At 33.7% G+C, this 22,277-nt stretch overlaps 1 protein-coding gene across 6 annotated transcripts in view; it reads left to right on the forward strand.

The window, feature by feature from the left end:
* Positions 1 to 22,277, forward strand: part of Dscam4 (Down syndrome cell adhesion molecule 4) — a 149,656-nt gene that overhangs the window by 105,405 nt on the left and 21,974 nt on the right. For all 6 annotated transcript variants that reach the window (XM_053758909.1, XM_064436528.1, XM_064436527.1 and 3 more), the window contains exons 8-12: positions 4,895 to 5,082; positions 6,257 to 6,532; positions 7,149 to 7,253; positions 14,623 to 14,767; positions 15,073 to 15,335. In XM_053758909.1, the coding sequence (XP_053614884.1) occupies positions 4,895 to 5,082; positions 6,257 to 6,532; positions 7,149 to 7,253; positions 14,623 to 14,767; positions 15,073 to 15,335 (977 nt within the window). The remainder of the gene's footprint in view (positions 1 to 4,894; positions 5,083 to 6,256; positions 6,533 to 7,148; positions 7,254 to 14,622; positions 14,768 to 15,072; positions 15,336 to 22,277) is intronic.

Below are 22,277 nucleotides of genomic sequence, written 5' to 3' on the forward strand. Positions count from 1 at the left end.
CAGTTTAGAAACGTTAATTATAAAACTTACCCCAGGTTGTAAATGTTGTAAGTAGATTTATATTCGTATAGTTAAAGCAGTTTGCTGGCTAGTCTCCAGTAGCCCAGATAATGTCACGTGCGAGACAGAATAGCCCACGATTTATTTATACCCTAGAGCCTAGACATAGCCCATTGTGCACCCACGATAACGACCTGTGCTACGTGTACCTACATATATATATTACAAAATACCTACATATTTATGCAGTGATAATATTAACTCGAATATTGGCATAAAGAATCTCTCTAAGTACCGTATCTTACCGCTTAGTATGTTCTTTGTTAAACGTTGTCCTGTATAACATTACAATAATGTAGGCGAGGTTCCCTCTATTGTGGTTGAGCCTCGCGATGACTGACCCATGCATCAACTCGTAAGTGGTTGCTGCCGCTGTAAATATAAGCCCTTGTGGCATGATGGGACCAATACTGTTTAAATAAGTATCATTCAGCAGTGGTCGTTCCGAATTGTAGTTTTGTAGTTAGTTTGTAGCTTTGGTAAATGATATTCAATTTAGAATATGACGTGGAAATTAAATTTTTTGTAATTTTTTTATATATACCTAATGAGTTCTAATTTAAACCGACCTTCATTTCAATTTCTAGGAATTCAAAAATAACAATTTGTAATTTTACTGAATGTGTTATTTATATTTTAATCCGACAGATTTCGTTGTACGACCGATAACCACTTTTACTATGTATTCTATTTAGTCAATAAGGTCGGTTTTTGTGCTTGACGTGTAATGGACTGTACAGGTATGATAAGTTAACACCATAATCCCACGTCAGTCATATTGAAGCCGGCAGGATAGTGCAACTATTGATTTGCATGCATTGCAATACATACCCAATTTGGGTTGCTGTATTAGGTAAATAGATCAATATTGCAAGATTTTTTTTATTAAAAATATAAAAAATCTTTTAGGAGCCCAGTTAGGTACGTAGAAATGTTAAAATGGCTTTCAGGGTACCATTTTCCAAACTCCAGATCTGTTTGACCAAAACAAAGTAAATTTCATTCATTTATTAAAAAATGAATAAAACTCATGCATTAACACTGGTAGGATTTACACAACAAACATCACAATTCACGATGTCGAACCGTATTTAACTCAGGATATTTAACAAATAGTTATGTAGATTTTAGAGGTAAAGTATTAAACGAACCCTACAATCGTACAGGGCAAATTACCTAAAATGAGTAATATGCATACTATACATTCTACGGCAAACAATCTCGTTGCACAAATATATTCGCCATTTCTTAGATACCAATTCCTTTCTTTATAATTTTCTAGTTCTGACAGATCCCTCGGGATTAGACGAGAGTCATTTCTCTCCATCTCCGCGTGCATCCTTTGATTGCATACATCATTCATCGCAGCATATTTTCGCCGAGATTCTTCGATTTAAATCATAGCTTGAGTTACATTGTAAAACCATCTATGTTTGGTTTATTTTTAATTTCATTACTAATATAATACTTTACAGATCATTTCGCAAAATTTCTCCTTGTCGCGTAATGTTGTAAAACGTCCCTGCATATTCATTTTATATAAACATAGTCGATATTTATTTCTATTTTATTATCCAATTTTCATCATAGAATAGATTAACTGTTAGGTATACATCATTTTAAGGTATAAGGCGAAAGGAAAATTCTTGGGAAAGCTTGGCGAAAGGGAAACGTAACGGTTAATTATCTTTCTGGGGTGTTAAAAACACAATTTAAATTTAATCCTTCGGTGACGGTTCCATTGGCCGTTATATTTTGTCGCGAAACCGTTTTGATCTCTCGTGGAGATTCCACCGCAATTTTATTATCCCACAGCGTGATTCGTTTTAACTGTCAAGAAGAAATTTAGCCGGTAAAACCCGCCAAATTTTATTATACTGAACCTGACTAAATACGTAGAGCGCGTGCCGTGTTGTGGAAATAGTTAACTGAATTTTCATAATTCGTTGCTTTAGCGGTTCTCTCAGACTCGAGTTAGAGAAATGTTCGCCACTTTCACATTTTCCTCATAAATTACTACTATTTAAAATTGTGATGTTCAAAAATTATTTTACTAATTCTTCTTATATCCTTTTATATATTTACACGCTTTTACACGCCTCGCACATATTTGTATTGGGTGAAACTCTATGTCCAAGTGAAAAATACTACAATATGGCATTTGGAATAAATTGTCTGTAAAAGCTCAGGTCACTTCCGGTCCCGTTTCCGGTCCCGGACGTCCCAAGCTTTTATTTAAAGCAGCTACGACACGTTTCTTGATTTTATTTTGGGCAAGCATACGGAATATATTATATTGTATGTGAAAATGCACATTTATAAATTTATTAGTAGTTCTAAATTGAGTTTTATAGATAATTCTTTGAGTATACCGTGATAAGACTACCTAGGTTTCTAGGATTAAAAACAAAATTATGAGGAAAATCGGAAGATATCGACATTATGGAAAAATGAATGATTTCTTTTTATACCTACCTAATGATGTGACTGACTTTTCAACATGGGTCATTTTTGTTTCTCATTACAAATCTCTCTGTGCTAAAGTGCCAAAATTAAATTTTAAGCAAAATCCGATCGGAGAGCAATAATAAATAATTTCCAGCTATGCCCAGCTGAAACCCCGAACTTGGTCACGTAGCCACGAGCAGCACACACGAGACTACGTCCACAAACTTTGTTTGTTTGTCTTCCGACGCGACTTGCTATACAACTAACAGTCTGTTAGTCAAAGCGGAGTTACCTGTTCTTGGTATACCTGAATGTATATGTACTTAAATTATTTTGTACTCGTATCATCACTAAATAGTATAAAATAAAGTCTATATATGTTTGTAAGCTTTCTTCTTTTAAACACGCAACGAATTTTAATATAGTTTTCACTGTTTTTAGACAATCTGTTAACGAAGATTTGTACACAGAAAACATCTTATCACTATTTCTCCGATATTGTATCATTTATATAATATTAGATACACTCATTCATAGTATTGAATCTGTGTAATTTTTTAGAAAGTACTTTTATTTTAGCTGCGAGCAATTCCTTGTTATTTCGATATAAAAAAAATTATTCCAATGTATAATAATATTACGGAGCATTGTAAAAGAGAAAATAAAGAAAACAATCGGCTCGTATTGTCGTTTTACTAATACGAAAATAAGCTCGAGTCGTTTTTATGTAATCTAAAATTAAATAGCGCCGAACGAATACTAAAAACTAAATTCTCCTCGCTCGCAAAGAATTCTATGTTTTGTATAAGAAAATCAGTGGACTATATTCCAATAAGTCAAATCAGATATTGTTTTATCTTATATATTATTTTGTTTTAGAAGAATATAATTTTATATAACGTTACTTAAATTGAATAATGAAATTATTACATTATAATTTGATACATTTCATTTTTTACACAGCAAGAATCCGAATTACGAATGGAGTTGAGTACGGGACTTAAAGTTCATACCGTCATAGTTAGGAGAAGCCTTTTACAATGCAAATATCTTTCTGCATTTCAGCTCCTTTCAGAACTATTTCTAAGAGGCATCTAACTTAGGATTCCAACTACTATCTCATAATCCATTCGTTACATCTCAGATGTAGATAATACATATAATATCCAACTAATATTGTAAATGCAAAAGTTTGTGAGGATGTATGTATATATGTATGCATTTGTCACTCTGACGCAAAATTTTGTACACGTTGACACTAATTTAATCGAATAAATTTCATATTTTTAAAATTATAATCTTTAAACCGACATTCAATTACTTCCAATTATTATTTCCAATTTGACAGCACAGCAATTGCGCTGGGTCATTGCATAATTGAATAGAATTCTAAATGCTACGTTCAACTGTTTGAAATACGCTACATCTACAATGTGAAACAGTATAGGAAAATGCATAGTTCATAGTTAAAATATATTTTCTTTTATCTATCTTTTGTTTTTTTCAAAAAATGAGAAAAAATTCTGCTACTTTCTATATATCTATATATGAATAAAAGCCGTTGCCGTTATACCTGTAAAGCATTTATTTGTCTTCGCTCTTACGATGTCGTAGTTTTTGCTATACCTACTTAAACGCACGTTTTTTCGCTTTCGCTTTGGGCTTTCTTTCCGTTTATCCTCTTATTCAGTTGATACCCGAAACCACTACGAAATGAAACTAAATAATGTCCAATATATTTTTTTCAGAAGTCGTGATTAACAAATCAGAATAGTATAAAGAAAACAAAACCCTTGTGTCTACGTAATTTTATTTTTATTTATCATTTTAGAAAATATTATCTGGTTGTTCAAAGAATTTCTAATTGCGACTACCAATTATTAATTAGCTCCTAGACTGCTTATTTATTAACGTGTGTGATTGTATTAGCATCTGAACCAAATGTGTATTCCACGCGCCTGCCTTCCGGACTAATGTCGACGTTAATGTGTGCCCCATTACTGCAATTGCTATTGTACATTGAATTCTGAGATTGTATCCGATTAAGATTAAGTATTTAGGTAGAATAAAATATCTAAAATTTACTACTACGAAACTAAAATATCATTACGAAGTATCAAATAGTTTAGTTCATGTATAGATTCATATGTAGCAATCATTTAAGGTGATTACTCCCTGCACCTAGTGTACAACAATAGTACTACCAAGAAGGGTTGACGACAGTTAGGCGGCTGTTTGTAAAATCACAGCCAAATCTTCAGAATTTTGAAGTTTATTTTTAACGCTAACCCCGAGCTTCGCAGCACCCCCGTCTCAGATTCCACCGAGAAAGATGACAGAAATAAATTAAATATGCAAACAAAAAGCTGATTCAATATTTTCCCAGGTGGTTTCGTGATCACCACGAACAGCTGATACCCATAGAGAAGACTTCTCTATGGGCGCGGGCCAGCCTGCTGGGCGGTGGCCTGCTCAGCATCCAAGGAGTGAGGAGAGAAGACTCCGGCAGATTCGTCTGCTGGCTAAACAACACCGTCGGCGGCGAGTCTGTACACTTCAGCCTCATTGTTATAGGTAATAATTGTTCCATTTAGTTAATACCCATAGAGAAGACTTACGAGTCTGGTTTGGCTTAGCATCTAAGATGTGAATAGTACTCAGTTGCAGTCTAATTAGCACTATAGAATACTCTGTGTAGAAAATGTCAATTTTCTTTTTTGAATTCTAATTCATTTCATACTGCGTCGTATTCCAATTTAAAACAAGAGAGTGCAGTTCACACGTTGTGTATTTGTACAAAACGTAGAAGAAATGTTTGTTTGAAAATTCGAACGTCAGATTTTAAATTAAGAATCCACTATCAGAAGACGTGAACAGCTAACTAGCTAATATTTAATTAGTTTTTTAAATAAGTTAATATTCTTATAATTTGAGATAGGTGCTTCAGTATCTCAATTTCGTACCACGTGAGTACCTATGTTAGTAATAATCATTTGAGATATTCACATCCTTACAAATTGAGATAGGTTAGAAACGTCTCGCAGTAAAAATGTCACGTCACCCGCACGCTGCAGTGAATAGCGTCACGTTCGCGTAATAAGAGCGACGGAACAATCTGTTTTTCTCTCTACCAAATCTACTTTGGATTTGTATGATAAAATATGGCCATAACAAGACGCCGTCCTCTGCGTAGAATAATATTCTATTCTGTAGATTTACAACGTTCTTGAGTTCTATATTATATGTTGACGTACCTACGGTTCAGTTGTATCGCCAATTTGTATATGATCTTTCTGTTTTGTAACCTGTTAACTAGCTGGCAGGTTTTAAATAGATAATCTTAACCCTTTGCTGAATATTTATGGCGTATGTAATAATTATACTTCTATTATGACTTGTTTCGTGTCCTCCGAAGTGTTAATAAGATATTGTAGAGTAGTATACACATATTTTTCACCATCCCTACTTGAGATCGACATTTGATACTATCATATTTGCTCGAAAAATATCCATAGCGTTAGTCGAATAAACAGTAATATATATAAAAGTATGTTTAATTTGTATTATATGAATAATATAAATAAATGACTTAACAAGTCACAGAGTCTGCTTATTGACTGAAACAACGCAGACGAGATACAATCAATACCATCAATATAAATGTAACGATTTAAAAACGCAAACCGTTGTTCTTTGTTCAAATTTTATTCACTTGGCAAGGCGATTTCTGAGGTGAAATTTATTTCAGATCCGATCTCCGTCCGCGTCAAGCCTGAGGTGTTACGAACAAAAATAAACTCGGACATCACATTCGAGTGCAAAATTTCCGGACATCCCGTGGAAATGGTCTACTGGGTACACGACGCAAGAGTGTTAAAATCTAATGAAAGAGTTAAAATAACCGAAGATGGGTTGAGACTACATATCAAAAACACGCAAAGAGAAGATGAAGGATTTTATCAGTGTTTTGGAAGTAATACCAGGGATCAAGCCTATGGAATAGGAGAATATGCTATCAGTAATGGTAAGATATTTATTTAAACCATACACTTGAATATATACGTATATTGTTTGTAGCCTTATACACAACTTGCTATTCCCTACGGCACCCAATGCAGAAAGTATCCTCTCTGTCACTCTTCAGCCTTCCAACTACCAATTAAAAAAATACTTTAATTAATTGCATCTTTTTAATGTCAAAGAAAGACAAAAAGCACACTTTCACATAATACAAGAAGTTTATAGAATAAAATTTATTTCATCCCATAGTAACGAAATCAATGACCAATATTATAGTAATCGCAACGTACTTAGTTTTAATTCGTGTAAACATAATTTATAATAAAATTTCGTTGTAAATTTAATTAACCAAATATGAGGTTTCATTAAAGACCAGTGTTAATAAATTCTATGAAAATGTGGTTAAAACCGTGACATACCTATATTTCATTTCTGTGATACATGTTTCGCTTTAAAAATAGTACAAAGCGTCTGTCATTTTGCACCTGCTCTGTTTGTGTCTAAGAAAGTCCCGTGATTACAAAGCGGGAATATTTCCATAAAGGCGCTCACAGACGAGCTTCTATATTTCTTTTGCGGGGTTATTCAAGACGGAGATTTGTAAGGGTTTATATTTGCAGTGACCGACGGCCGGCCGCGGCCTGTGGCCAACCGCTCGAGGCGAGCGCCTTACGCTAGAAGCTCTCACACACACGACACAGACTGGAATTTCACTGGAACGAGAGGTATGTACGGACATGTATTTCAATATGCTTCTTAGGTAGCTATGGGAAGCAGCTGGGGCATCTGTGAATTGAAATTTTAAATTTATGTGTTGAGTCCGTATGGAATGTGCGAATAAGAATGATCACAAAGCATTTAGCATTTATTGTTATAGTTACAAGTTCACCTAATTTGAAATAACTTTGGTATGTTCTGTCTATTCTAAATGTAACTTATATAATTCTCTAAAATTATAATAACATTGTGCTTATAAGTGTAGAATCATTACATATTATGAAACAAAGTCGCTTCCCGCTGTCTGTCTGCTGATTTTTTAAACTACCTACGCAACGGATTTTGATGCGGGTATTTTTAAATAGATAGAGTGATTCAAGAGGAAAGTTTATATGTACATGATATGCATAACATTGAATCCGTGCATAGCCGGATCGCTAGTAATTTAAATAAATATTTGGGTCAAACAAAACCCTACGCGTAAACTTCAAGTGGCTCAACAAACTTATTCCCTGATCCTCTACTTATTTGTAATACGACAGTTACTTAGCATCCTGCTACTTTAGGAACATCTTCGTCTAACAATGTCTTTAATTCAGTCTTAAACTTAACGCAATAAGGTTCAAAACATTGTAAAACGGAACTATTGTTAGACGTAACCCTACATGTAAATGCGACTTAACATACTCCTTTGTAAGAGCTCTCAGTAGGTCGACAATCCTGCTCTTCAGATAGCGGATTGTCTACAGTTGAATGAATCTTGAATGAAATAATTGTAATTTTTTTTTGATGGATTTCTAGATAGGTACACCTACATGTAGGAACAGCTACCATCATAGACAACAGTACATCATATAAATTCTAGATTTAACATTTGGACTGAGTAGGTATGCCGTAATCGTAAAGAAAAATATGTACCTACAACAAATATTTTGAAAAATATACGCATTCTTATTAGTACGTAGTTAGTATTTCTCCTTTCTATTCTTGACATATTTCATTGCGACTTAAAAACTATCCTGAATACATTTCGTGTACAATTTATTATCTCCTGCTTACAAATGCAATATATCTTCGATATCTGGGAAACAAAAGCCGTAGCTCACTGTCTAAACTCAGTTACCTCTGTCTGTGTGTCTGTATATATGGTGACGGCAACTGTAAGTGGAAAACTTGCGGAACGTCGCGCTGTTTATATACGTGGTTAGTTTATCGCGGCCTTATCTGATACATCAGATAGTGTACTTACATTATAATGTAACTGAGACATGTTATAACTTTGACTTCGTTTTGTAGGCATATAATATGCATTTGCCGGCGTCTTTGCCCGCATTTATTTTGTATGTCCGTTCATAACTTATTATTGTCAATATATCGGGTTCAAATACAACGTGTCGCCGTGACATCTATACCAGATTTTAAGTTATACCATCCGCTACACAACTGTGAAAACCTCATCGCGTGATACGCGAACAAACATACAGACAAAAAGGCAGACAAAATAGAGAAAAAAATGTTTCGGCCCATAAAGACCTCTTTATCGAATTTTATACATATACAGACATAGCTCACTTACAGTTTTAATATACCTATATGTATAGATAGATAATTGCTTACAGATACTGATACCTACAGTGACAGTATCAAGTCTATCTCTTGCGGGATAGATAAGTAGTAGAAACTCGAACTGGCTTATTGGTGGAACGGAGGTTCTGAAATGGTGTTAAGGAAAAAGGTCGCCTATGAAAGTAATCCCCAATGTCAGTATTATAATCCAGTATTATAATACTTTCGCTTGATTGACTTTTGACTGGCACAATTGTGTTTCTCTTTTATTACCAGCGAGGTGATTAGTTGTAAAATAAGTCTCGAGGACTTAACTTGTCTTTTAAATTGTCAATATTACATTATAAGTATACGTTATTTACTAACACTGAATTTACAGTCTCAATAATATAACTTTCGGTGCATCCCTTAATAATTAACTAGTAATTAACTAGGGATAAGGTTCAAAAGTTTGACTGGATTTTTGCAGTCGATCGTAGCTACACCGGCATTTATTAACAGTTGATATGTAATGTGTATTATGTGTAGTGTAGTGTGTGTAATGTGTATCAAATATTTGCTATATTTTCCATCCCTGCATCTTCATAAAATATTTAAAAGTCCATTTTTAAGCTGGGATCTGCTGCAAGCTATTAGAGTCAGCTCTTCACTTCAAACAAAGAGTTTCAGTGACGGAGGCACGGCTGCCGCGGGCGCATCAACAGACTTTAAAAACCACCCAGCGAATTGTCCAATTAAGATCCTATCTTTATACACGTAAGACTCATTTTTCATCATCCTGCGATGGAATATAAGCCGCTTTATTTCATTATTAATTCGTTCCCCGCTATTTGGTGTCGCCGCTCTTCAGGGGTTCAGTAAGTAAGGTTGGTGGCATACAACCACTTGAGAATCGAAATAACTATTATATTGCATGTTTATATAACGCTGAACTTTCCAGTAAAATTATCTTCATGTTTATACTGAAAATATCCCGTAAATAAAAATAAATCTACTATACAATTTGACGATCATAAGAGCCCTATTTAATGTGCTCAAAATTGACTGCTTTAATGTAAACCTTACTAATATTATAAATGCAAAAGTAAGTAAGTATGTTTGTTACCTCTTCACGCTCTATCTAATCAACCAATCTTCTTTTTACATTTATGTTGTTTGAAGTAAGGACGTAGGGTACCTTTTTATCCCGTGAAAAAACTTACGTGGGAGAAGCCGCGGGCAACAGCTAGTCCTATATAAATATATCACTACGAAAGCTTACATTGGATCTTTTCCTCGAAAAAGATACGAAACTTCCCAATATTTATCTTATTAGTTATTTCTCGTACCTAGTAAAAGCGCTGAATGGGCGTGTGGGTCGGCTGATTCAATAAATTATACAAGTGGCTGACTATCCGTTGACAAGGCTCATTTGTTCCCAGACCGGCTAGACTGGGAACTGTGGTCTTGTTTTGCTTTAATTATTGTTTATCAACTCCTTAGAATAAAAAATGCTGTAGTAGTTGCTGCTGGTATAGGTTTTTGGTCAACAACAGCCCTATACAAGTCTAATATAATTTAATTTAACATGAGAAGGGTTGATACATTGTACCATTAATTTTCATTACCTATGTTGTTATTTGAAAACACAGAAATCATGTTTGTTGTCTTGAAAAAAATGTCGATCCCCACGCATCTATTAAAAGCATCGAGGTGGGCCAGGGTCAAAATTATGGGGGTTGAGCTGGACATGGACTAATATTACATACAATATTACATTGAAATGCGCCCGTTGAAATCCAAATGAAATTGCCAAGACACTTTTTATTTTATATAAGTACTTATTATCTTTTAACAAGATACTCGCACTTTAATTTTAACCATAAATATTTTAAGAACGCATCTGTTCTAATTCTATTTTTAGGTCTTTTCCTCATTCAACGTTCAGTATATTGAAGGAAAGGTCCAACTGCTGGCGACAACAGGAAGGTCTACACTCCTATTTTTCGCTATGTGTATATCTATTTATCCCTATAAAGAGCCCGGAACAAGCGCAGACTTTGCTATGAAACAATCAATACAGCTTCCTTTGCATAGTTCCCGTGCAACAACGAAGTTCTATCCCCGGAAACCGACTCCGCTCAAACACAAGCACAATTTGCATATATTTTTATTATAGATAAGCAATTTTGCTCCAACTTCTTGTTGGAAAACAAAATAATTAAGGTTAAATGAGTTCGACATCCAAGAAATTTACATCAGTTTTTCTACAAAAATTTGTGCAAAATAATGTTGATAGATCCCTTAAGTTGAGATGTATATAAAACTTCAGCAAAACAGTCGCAATATTATCAATTAATTTTAGTTTCCACTCGATCAATATTACAATAAAGAAAGAAAAGAACGTTTCTTTAAAACAATCTTTTGGTGTCTAGTCTACAAAACCAATAATTTTCCGGCTCTGTATGATAGTAAAATAAATGAACCGGAGATACTAAAAATCTACTGAAAAATATAAACGTGCTATTATAATTATATAATTATTCCAAATGTATTTATTTCTCGTACTCCTGGTAGAAACCTTGCGTTTGTTGATCTATTTTGGTAGACTATTTGCATAAGTAGAAATCAATTCAACTTTTCACAATCTGTAGCTAAACCGAAAATGTTTAAGAAATAAGATTGTAATCGAAAATCGATACTGACTCCTCAGTTCAATTTGTTACAAAGTGGAATTGATTTTCAATACTCCAATGATATAAAACTCGACTATTTTCACTTCTCCAAATGATCTTCCATGAATCGAAGGAAGGAATATTCTTTTCTTACTAATAAAATTTGGACCAGAGGCCAATTTTACCAAATTACTTTGAACTGTCATTGAGTATAATAGATAAATTCCTTCAAAAGACTTCTCGCTCGAGGTTCGCCCTCTAAATGCTAAATTTAACCCGAATAATGTTATTAGTCTGATGAAATTTCGTTTTTCCGTAGGGAATGGTTATGATAGTCAGGGGTTCTTCGCTGCAAATTCTGAAATATTTTATAACAGGATTAAAGTTTCTGCACTAAACGTTTAAAGTCGCTACATAGTATAAAACAAAGTTTACTTCTCGTCTGTCTGTCCATATGTATGCTTAGAATCTTTAACGGAACGGAACTTTTACGCGACGGATTTTAATGCAATTTTTTTTAATAGTGTGATTTCTGAGGAATGATTAGGCGTATAATTTATTATGGTAGGGCACCTGAGCGAGGCCGGGACGGGCTACTATTGCGTTTATAAAATAGAATGTGGTGTACCTAGCTGAATGCCTACGTAGAATATTTCACAAAAGTTACTTCATAATAAATGATTTATTAAGAAAAGTTCACCGTGGTGGTGCAAATAGTAATAAACATTCGATTTAAATTTTTCTTACTACTTCACTATACCACGGGATAATAGTAAAAAAAGACAGTTTCATTTGTAGACAAACAGAAATATTCGCATATCAAAAACTGCGTTTATTTAATCACCAATTTTACCATAAGTAAAGCATCTAGTTCTAGTTGTAGGTAGATTTGATATAGAGAAGATATCCATTACAGTGGAACACGAGACGGGCGTGCACCTACAATAATGGAAACCGAGTGATTACACTAAGTGAATGGGAAGGATGTTATCAATAAATCTATATCTTGCCTGCCTTGCGAGTCCACATGCATTTATCGATAAGAACAAATAATAAAAGCTTGCATCAATTGCCACAAAATAATTTACGTAATATTTTTTGAGAAATGACGTAGTGTATAATATTTTTTAAAAATATTCTTTTCTGTGAAACGAAGTTTAACATATCATTTTATTTTAAGGATTCGTGTGAAACTGCTCTCGACTTGCTAGCTGCGAGCTATGACAGAGCAGAGAGCTCACACAAATATACAACTACACAAGCACTTTGCCTTCAGAGGGCGGTAAAATTCAGAAACAATTTGAGTAAACTTATATTTTATGCAAAAACTGAATTGCATTGTAAATGTACACAGCAGTCTCGATGGTAGTAAACGTTGAAACAAAAAGCTGTAAAACAAGTTGTTATGGTTTCAGAAACTATAGTTATTGTGCTTCTTAGTGGATTAAGTAATGAAATTTTACTTAGTTATGCCTCACAAAATTCACTTGAAAGTTGAAACTTCACTAGCTAAATATATTTATTTGCCACCAGATATAGGTTAACTGTTTATTTCTAATAGAAAGTCTCTGAGATAAGATATCACATTTTAGTATCTAATTTCCACCAAAAAGCTTTACAAGGCCTATATCTAGCTAATAAATTTATATCTAAATGTAAGGAATAAGACCTGATTTCTAATTAATATAAATAATTTAATCATGAGATTTTTCGGGCACTGGTATAAAATTTTTACGATAAAAATATTCCTCAAATGATAAAAAATGATAGAAACTGATAGTAAACGATATCAAGCGATATCGCAAATTTTAGAAAATATTTTGAACTAAGCTGATGTCAAGGCAACACATAAAATACGTTCTTTGTTTCAAAAATAGCAATCCTTGGATTGTAATCGAGGTCCTCCATTATACCTCCCGAGCTCGGATGTATCTGGCCCACGGGGCAACTAGACATTAGATTAATGTTCACCTTATTGCATCGTTTATAACGACTTCTAGAAATATATTACGGGAAAGAAAAAATGTATTAATAAATTAAATGACTATAGAATTAAGACTGGGTTTTTCATTTTTATTTTCCCTAATTATTTCCATCGAGTATTCTGAGCTAAAGCGATTACAAGCTTTAACAAACGTTTATTCCACCTGAAATTTTGTGTAATAACTAGGAACTTAATATAATATTCTATGACATGACTTTGCTCTACATTTACGTACGTGTTAGATTTATACCTTGACTGCAGCTTTGTTATTAAAGGCGTCATGAGCGTTTAATCCCTTCAGCCTTTCACGAAAAAAGGTCGCTCCAAAGGGAGTAAACCCTTTGTTTCTAATCCCTACATTAATATAGTTATATTCTGCGTCATTGTGTAAGATTAGAGCGTAACATACGCACTCCGGTTTTCACGAGTTGTTTTTTGCGAGATAACAAAAACTACTAGTGTACTGCTATCTGTTCTGTGTAAGTCCGTGAAATTATCACGTATTGTTTTACTTCTAGTTATTAGCATATCTATAAAAGATTAAGAACTACAAACTCATTTTAAGCCTCGTTTCGATTACTGCAGTATCAATCTGAACTATTATATATATTAAAAAAAAAAACAATTACTTTAACTCCAGCTACATATACAATCTTCGTACTAGCTTTTATAAGTTCTGATTTTTAATACTTAGGTATCGAGTAAGAAATTTATTTTGCTTTGCCTATATTTTAATCTTAACAAAGCGTACTGTTTGAATTAAGATTTATTTATCTGAGCTGGAAAAACTATGTCTCGAACGAAGTCGTGCCTGCCGCCCCATTGCGCGGCTTTACGTCCGACTGTTTCTGTGAATGGACATAGTAAGACCCCTTATACAGCTTATCCGATACGCAAATTAAACGGATCCTGCTTTGAATACCCTCATTCCTTTATAATAAAATGGGTTTTTGAAATGAGAATAGTTTTCGTTTTAATACACCGGATTACTTGTACTTTTCTCTTGATAGGTATTTTGTTTCGTTTCAATGTTTAACATAATGTTTAATCTACGTTTTTCGAAAAGAGATTTCACACTGTTCCCTGGAACTCGGAAAACTTCTAAGCATTATCGTTTCAGGAGGATAAGGCACTGATTAAGTATATATTTAACTCTTGCTATTTTGTTCCTAGAATCTAAACCGGAGTTGGTGTACTGGTTTTCTGAACAAACTCTCCAGCCTGGACCCAGCGTGTCCCTGAAATGTGTGGCCATGGGTCATCCCCCGCCACAGTTCACGTGGTTACTAGATGGTTTTCCCATACCCACAAATCCAAGGTAAAACTCTACTAGAAATTATATCCATTTAATGATCTTTTCAATTTGTAGGTATACATATATTTTATGCACGCAAATTTAATGTTGTTCGTCATAACTTGCACATAAAACTCGACTCTTACTTACTACTCGAACTTGACTCTTCTATATCTTAGGAATAACTAATTTATTTATTCATATACCTAAACTTCTTAGATAGCAGATTTTTGTCTTTATTAACCACGCATTTTCGAAATCTGATTTCACTTTATATTTAGTAAGTAATTATTTATTTTATAATACGCTTAACATATTTTTTCGAACAGATTTGTGGTCGGCCAACACGTGACATTACAAGACGACGTGGTCAGCCATCTTAACATCAGTCGAGTGACAGAACAAGATGGCGGCGAGTACGCGTGTGTCGCGTCGAACACGGCCGGGAAATCGACACATGCAGCCAGAGTGAACGTGTATGGACTGCCTTATATACGAGAGATGCCTAAGGTTACTGCGGTGGCCGGCAGCGATCTGAACATCAAGTGCCCGGTGGCGGGATACCCTATAGAATCTATCACTTGGGAAAGAGGTTAGTTAAAGAAAATACTCCCAAACTGTTATCGCCATAGATTTGGAAAAGTCTTATCGCTCAACGCTCTATAGCTGGCACTACATAAAATATTACATTTTTCTCCTATTTAGATCCACTGTCTGGATCCTAGGATACATTTTCTTTCTCTTCTATCCACTAATGGAGTCTTAATTTCTATCGAGTGTGCTATGACCAAAACTGGTGTCAGTTTTTATTCATGTCACCTAAAGATATCTCACATGATTTTATGACTAGGTATCTCCATCTAACGACAAGCATATCCTAGATCTATGCTTTGACTATTTCAGGGTGGGTTTCATCGTCAAATAACGTACAGAGTGATTTTAGGTTCAGCTTTTTATGTCAAATGTCAATATCACAAAAATAAATATAGGGTTCCAGAATATACGGTCACAGAAAGTTGAAGAATTTTTTTATTTGGTTAATAGCAACTACGTATTCCTGCAATGGGTTAATGAGTTCGGGAACATAGGTGTGGTCCGCAAACGACCGGCACTAAGCCTGCGCGCCACTGTTGGCTCCAGTGCTTATGGTTCTTACTTGGCATGATATTCTAATTGAGATATATATCTACTTACCTAGATTTTATTTATACTTTCATTACATCAATGTGTTCTATAACGGCTTTCACGAAAATGGAAAATATAAGACAACGCTGATTTATTTAAAATACAGTATATAAATCCTTCAACCTAACAACATCTAACAGTTTTACTAATCACTACATAGTATAGAACAAAGTCGCTCTCCGCGTCTGTAAGTTTCTTAGCTTTCTTATTTTATACCACGCAAGAGATTTTGATGGTCTTTAGACAACTTATTCCCGAAGGTTTGTACATAAATTACCCCGTCGCTAGTATTTACTAAAGCTGATTCCAAGTGCAAAAATGCAGTCGGTATTTATCAATATCTTTGACTAGTTTTGGGCAATAAATGACTTAATTAAATAATGCTCTCTAAATCCACTTCAAGCGCAGTGACCCAATATCCTGATCACAAGATTAATCACACAAGATGCTTCATTAGCTAATTCCTGAATATTGCTGGACGTCAATTCTTTGCCAAATATCCGTTCCGATATTTACTGTACGTTCTGGCAGGCTTCCCAGACCGCCCGGCCAAACTACTAACATGCACGTGCTATGAACTTTAGTGTAGAACAAATCTCCTCTCCACCGAAATTTTTCAAAAGACTTGGTATAAGCCATTTGTTAAATGTTTAAAATTCAGCGAAGATACGAGTGTTTTACCAAGCGTTCCGTTTGTTGGTAGATGTTTTGTTTAACGAGATAGACTACATAAAATATCTTTTGCTTACGTCCAATTCGATTTTCCTAATTGCACATCTTAATTTATACAATCCCCTCATACATTTTGAACTGGGTTTAGCCCTTTCTGTCGTGGCTACGCGGTAATCCTCCCAGAAATCAACCTATGGCTATATACAATTTTATTCAATTGATTAATTATTAGTACCTACAGCTTAATCGATTATATATATTAAATATATATTAAATAAATATTAAACGTGCTTTTACTATTGCATGATCTGCTTATACAAATACATCTAATATTCTATCAATAAACCCACTCAAATGTGAAATAGTTTTCAGAACTCTATAAGCAAATATAGCGACAATATTTCCAAAGTCCGATCGCAGCGAACTAAAATTGATTTTAACTAGCAAACTTTTTATCGAGCGTTAAAACTGAGTTTAACTTTGATAAAACTATTAAGCTGACTTTGTAACCTTATATCTATTATGCCTTGTTAATGGAATTGTCATTTTTATCTCAACGCAAATTACCATTTATTCGTTCAAAATTTTATCTAAAATATCAAATGAATATAAAATATTATACTTATTAAAAATATATATATAATAACTACATGAAACAATACATTTTTTGTGGTTTAAAATTTGTGATTGGTATATACTTCAATCGAGCAGAACCGAGAAACAATATTAAACAATTGTTTGAACCGGCGCATTTGCACTTTTAGCGTCATAAAATCCCATACATTTTGTGTTAACTGAAAAATTTACTTGCTCTTTTTTTGTAGCAAAATATAAAAAGTTGTTACGCAGAAGTTTCCTCGAGTCGCCATGTTAATGATAAAAAATTGCCATAATTTTCGTCCCTACGTTACGTCCTGAAATTGAATTGCTGCCGAGAGATTCTAGGACGGAAATTATATTTTCACCTTCGCAGCTTGATTTTCCATAACGTTTTTTTAATATTATTGAAGGTCGATAAATCCCTTGGGAGCAAACCTAAATAGAAAAAGACAAGTACACTTTTGGTAACTTAACATCTAATTAATTAAAATTTATGATAAATAAATACGGATACATTTTAATGAGTATAAAAAAATCACGCAATTAATAAAACTGATTAATTAAAGTTTATTATAAACTTAATTTGAGTGTTCAGTGTTAACTGGTAACATTATGTCTATATATCAAATTTCATTGAAATTCATCGATTTGATTGATTAACTACTTCACATAGGTACTTACCTACTTTCACACTTAAACTTCCGAATTTATAATAGACCAGCTGGCCGTCCCGGCTTCATCAAGTAAAACCATAATAACTTATATATACCTAAACCTTAGGAAACACACTATGTATTGGTGACAACCGTACAAAAATCGGTCCTATAGTTTTTCAGTTTTTTAGTTACAGACACATGCGATGTTCTTTTCATAATGATATTTGGATTAGTGGAATAGTGGGATATGCCAGAAGGTGGCTGAATAGTTTCCCTAACATAATTCCAAGCTGTTACATATTCCACAAGTTGAGTGACAACTAGTGTTCCAATATTTTATTCATACAAAACGTCGTTTACCTGAAGCGCGAGTTTGAGAGGTAATTTCCAAACGGGATTATCACGAGGTATAGGAAAATACGTTGAAAGTCTAAAGCGAGTGAGATATGTAAAAATAAGTTTTCAGCTATATGTTATAAATATTGGATGTATATAATAACAATATCTAAATACCTTATTAAACTACTTATCCTTTTGTAAAAACTTATAAATAAAACTAATCTTTTTCGTACTCTTAACTGCTTGCATATATGCAAGAGGATTATAGAAAAAACGTGAAGAAGTACCAAATTTACTTTATATTAAATTACAAAGCTATCTGCTATTGTAATAATGACGAATTTTCAATGAACTTGGCTAACTGGAAAAAATAGTACTGTTCGTATAGTAAGTCTAGCAGCTTACTACGAACAGTACTAATTTTTCCACTCCTATATACGGCGGTATACAATCCACAAACAATTGTTTAGCAGAACTCGAGTGAACTCTACAGTCTGCGGCCGACGCTGCGGTTCTAGTGGTAGGGTTTGTTACTACACAGGGTACATATAAAGTTTATTGATATCATAACTATTTCATTTTCAATTCTAGTAAACGTGGTATGTATGTACAAGTAATCTTTAATGAAAATACGGAACCTTATAATCGAATTAAATACATACAGAATAAAAATTAATGACCCAAAGTGCTAGCTTGATGTTGTCAAGTGGCCTATGTGTGTATCAATGCTCACCTGAGTTTTGCCGTGATTTTGACGACTTTTAGACAAAATGGCATACTTTGCGTTTTTCTGAGCACGTTAAAGTTGACGTCAAAGTTGACGGTGCAACCCACACTCGAAAAGTGAGTAAGAGATAGAAAGAGAGTGTGGAAGTAGCGAGCACCTAAATAAGACGTGTTTTGTTATATAACTCTAACAATACACGCAAGATTTTCATGAAAATCTGACGCTTCTGAAGATTTTACGGAAGTGTGGTCTTGCACGCTCACAGAAAACTGATTTTAACTTTCAGCATACAATCTCCATAGTTTTTAACAACGTCACTACTGGGAGATTTCAAGTCGTTAGTTTTAGTTTCCCCGCCCTTTGCTTTCTCTGATAACAGTTTATGTTATGGGTACCTACTATTTTTCTACCAATTGAAATTACCATTTAAGGTATACATTTTCTACTTTAAATTACAAGATTATCAGATGTTTCCATTTTACGAAAAAGTAACACATTTCGTAAAGCGAACCATTTGAAATAACTTTTTGATTGCACCCCTGCAATTATCTCGGACAGAGGATAAAAGGCCTTTTGGCGCCGTTAAAACATTTCCTAGAGCAAGGATAGGATAAGTGTGACACAAAGGAAATATTGCGGCTTCTCGCAATAGAATCATACGACGTCCTATCTGACCAACAACTGCGACAAAGTTGCAAGACGCTGTGTAACGCGACCAAATGTATGGTGGGAACTTGTTTGGTTATGTATATATTGTCGCTATAATCTATACTATTATTACAATATTTATATAAGTGTTTGTGAGTTTGTATATTTTCAAAAATTCTTTCGCCATTACAAAGGTATCCAAGATTGCTATAGGTTATATTTTATCTCAAAATTCCCATCTAGTCTTTCATACACTCCTATCGTGCAGTATTCCGCAGAGCAGCTAGAACGCTGGATCAGGCTCTGTCACATGAGTAAGTATACATAGATACTTCTTTTAAACCACGTTAAATTCAAATATTTTTTATTGAAAGTTGCCTGGCAGGTTACTTTTTAGATTTTACTACTTACTTTCTCACGTAGATACCTAAGTATTATTGCCAGTGTCACCGTTTTTACCAAACTCAAAATACAATTAAATTACACCGACCTTTTTCGAAGTAGACATTTCTATTTTCACACAAAATTGCGATTGCGTCCGCGTCCATTCGAAATTAACCAGACATCTTCCTGCGATCCAATTAGGACGTTCTAACTTATTCTGCGGCCAAGAATCCCGCAAACAAAGTAGTAAAACAAAAGCCGAGGCAAATTGAATAGGACACACTAAGCTATAAGGCTATCCGGGAACCAAGGTATTTACCAGTATTTACGAAGTTGTTTTTATCGCAGTGAACATACAATATTGTTTAACGTAGCTTTTGCCCGCGACTCCGCCTGTACCTTTCCAGAATGAAAGAGAAATTATAAAATAAACGCATTAATAAATATGACTTAGGAATATTTCATTTGAATTTCATTTCATGTAGGTAATATATGAAATAATAATATGAAATCGCGAAGATTAATTTTACCTTCGTAATTTCAGTCGACGTTCATCCTTCGCGAGTTCAGTCACAAAATAAGTGTCTGTACTTTTTATTAAATCTCTATTATCCGTAGCTTTCCCTTGTGAATTTCATTTCATATTACAAATTTCATTGTCGCGGATTTTATAAATTCTAGTTGAAACTCTGGGATAAAATATAAGTTATATTTGCATAAATTTTACTTATCTTACAAGCTTGCATAGGATCATATTATCTATCATAATAAACATATATTATTTATATATACCTAAGTATATACAAGTAATTGTTTTTATATACCTATCCGATCCAAAATATTGAGCCAATTAAACTAAATTTCATTTATTTTTACAATACAAATTACGCTAATATATATATATACGTATATGTCCGATCAGTTATTGTGCAAACAAATCCAATCAATATAATGCAATCCGGTCATATGGAATATGATTTTGATAATAGCAAAGGATTAAGCGCCGGCCAGGCGTATTAATTTCCGAATGGACTACACAGTGGTGAAAAATATACCTAACCGCTTACTGAAAAAAATAAATGTTTACACTACATGTTGCATGTAGTGTCATGTAAAATCTTAGATAAGATAAGTTTTTTTTTTAAACAAATTAAATCAAATTCAATGACACCAGATGAAATAATTTTATTTTCATAAAAATTTTTATTCCTAGAAGGTTAGACCTTTTTGTGTTTTTAAAAGCCTTACATATTATATTATCCATAACCTTACATCCTTACAAATTAGTTTAATTATGTGCCTCGTATGTCATTACATGACAGATCAGTTCTCACTGTTAAATTTAATTATTTTTTAAACAGATAACTCGCTGAACATTACATAACAAATTTGTGTAAACTAAATATCTAATGAACCTTTTGAAAGTTGGCTCTGATGTTAAACTGTGTAAGCGTAAGATCTGGGTGAGATCAAATTAAAGAGGTCCACTCCTTCGCAATTTTCTTCATGAGGGACCCTTGTCAACAGCGGACTTTATCTTTTTCACAGCACTCTCATTAAGCTGACCTCACCATTCTGATACCTGCATTGATAAAAAGGTCGGCCTTACAAATCCCAAAGTAAATTCAAGTGCGTTCCAAGCGTTCAGCTACTATGTTATGGTTTCTAAACTGTGTTCATTTGTTGTCAAAATTATATAATCATCATTATAATAATGTTATACACTGTCTCTTTCAACTTTAAATTCATGAGTTTACTGATTATTATACTGATTCATTTATTGACATTTAATATTGAAAAGACTATGTTTAAACGGTCACTTGATTAAATTTTAAATGACAAATAGTCATGTCGTTATAAATACCGGCTTGACCTATATTAAAGAATACGTCATTCTGTTTATAAAATAAATCCAACATTTCCATGTTTTATTCATTTTATAAAATTTCAATAGTTAACTCTGGTAATATCTTAAATACAACTTTAATGTAAAGTTTTCTCAACACCTAAAGCACTTATACAGCCTTATTTGTATTATGAATGTACGGTCATAAATTTTACCTAGGTAACTGTCAAATTTCGTCGTGAATAATTGTTGATTATAATCAATGCATGCCATGGATTTAGTAAGTACTTCGTGAGTACCTTACGCTTATTCCATGATGCATGCACTGTTACTTACAAACTTGAAGTTTTCACGTAAAATTTTTAAATTTCGATTCTATTTTGATGTCACTACTAAGTACCATAATTTAGGCTTTTATTCAACGAGCATACTTGATACTTAGCTCAATAGAGCCCTGTCGAAGCCTCAACCCGCTGA

This window comes from Plodia interpunctella, chromosome 18 (genome assembly GCF_027563975.2).
Source record: "Plodia interpunctella isolate USDA-ARS_2022_Savannah chromosome 18, ilPloInte3.2, whole genome shotgun sequence".
Taxonomy (NCBI): Eukaryota; Metazoa; Arthropoda; class Insecta; order Lepidoptera; family Pyralidae; genus Plodia; species Plodia interpunctella.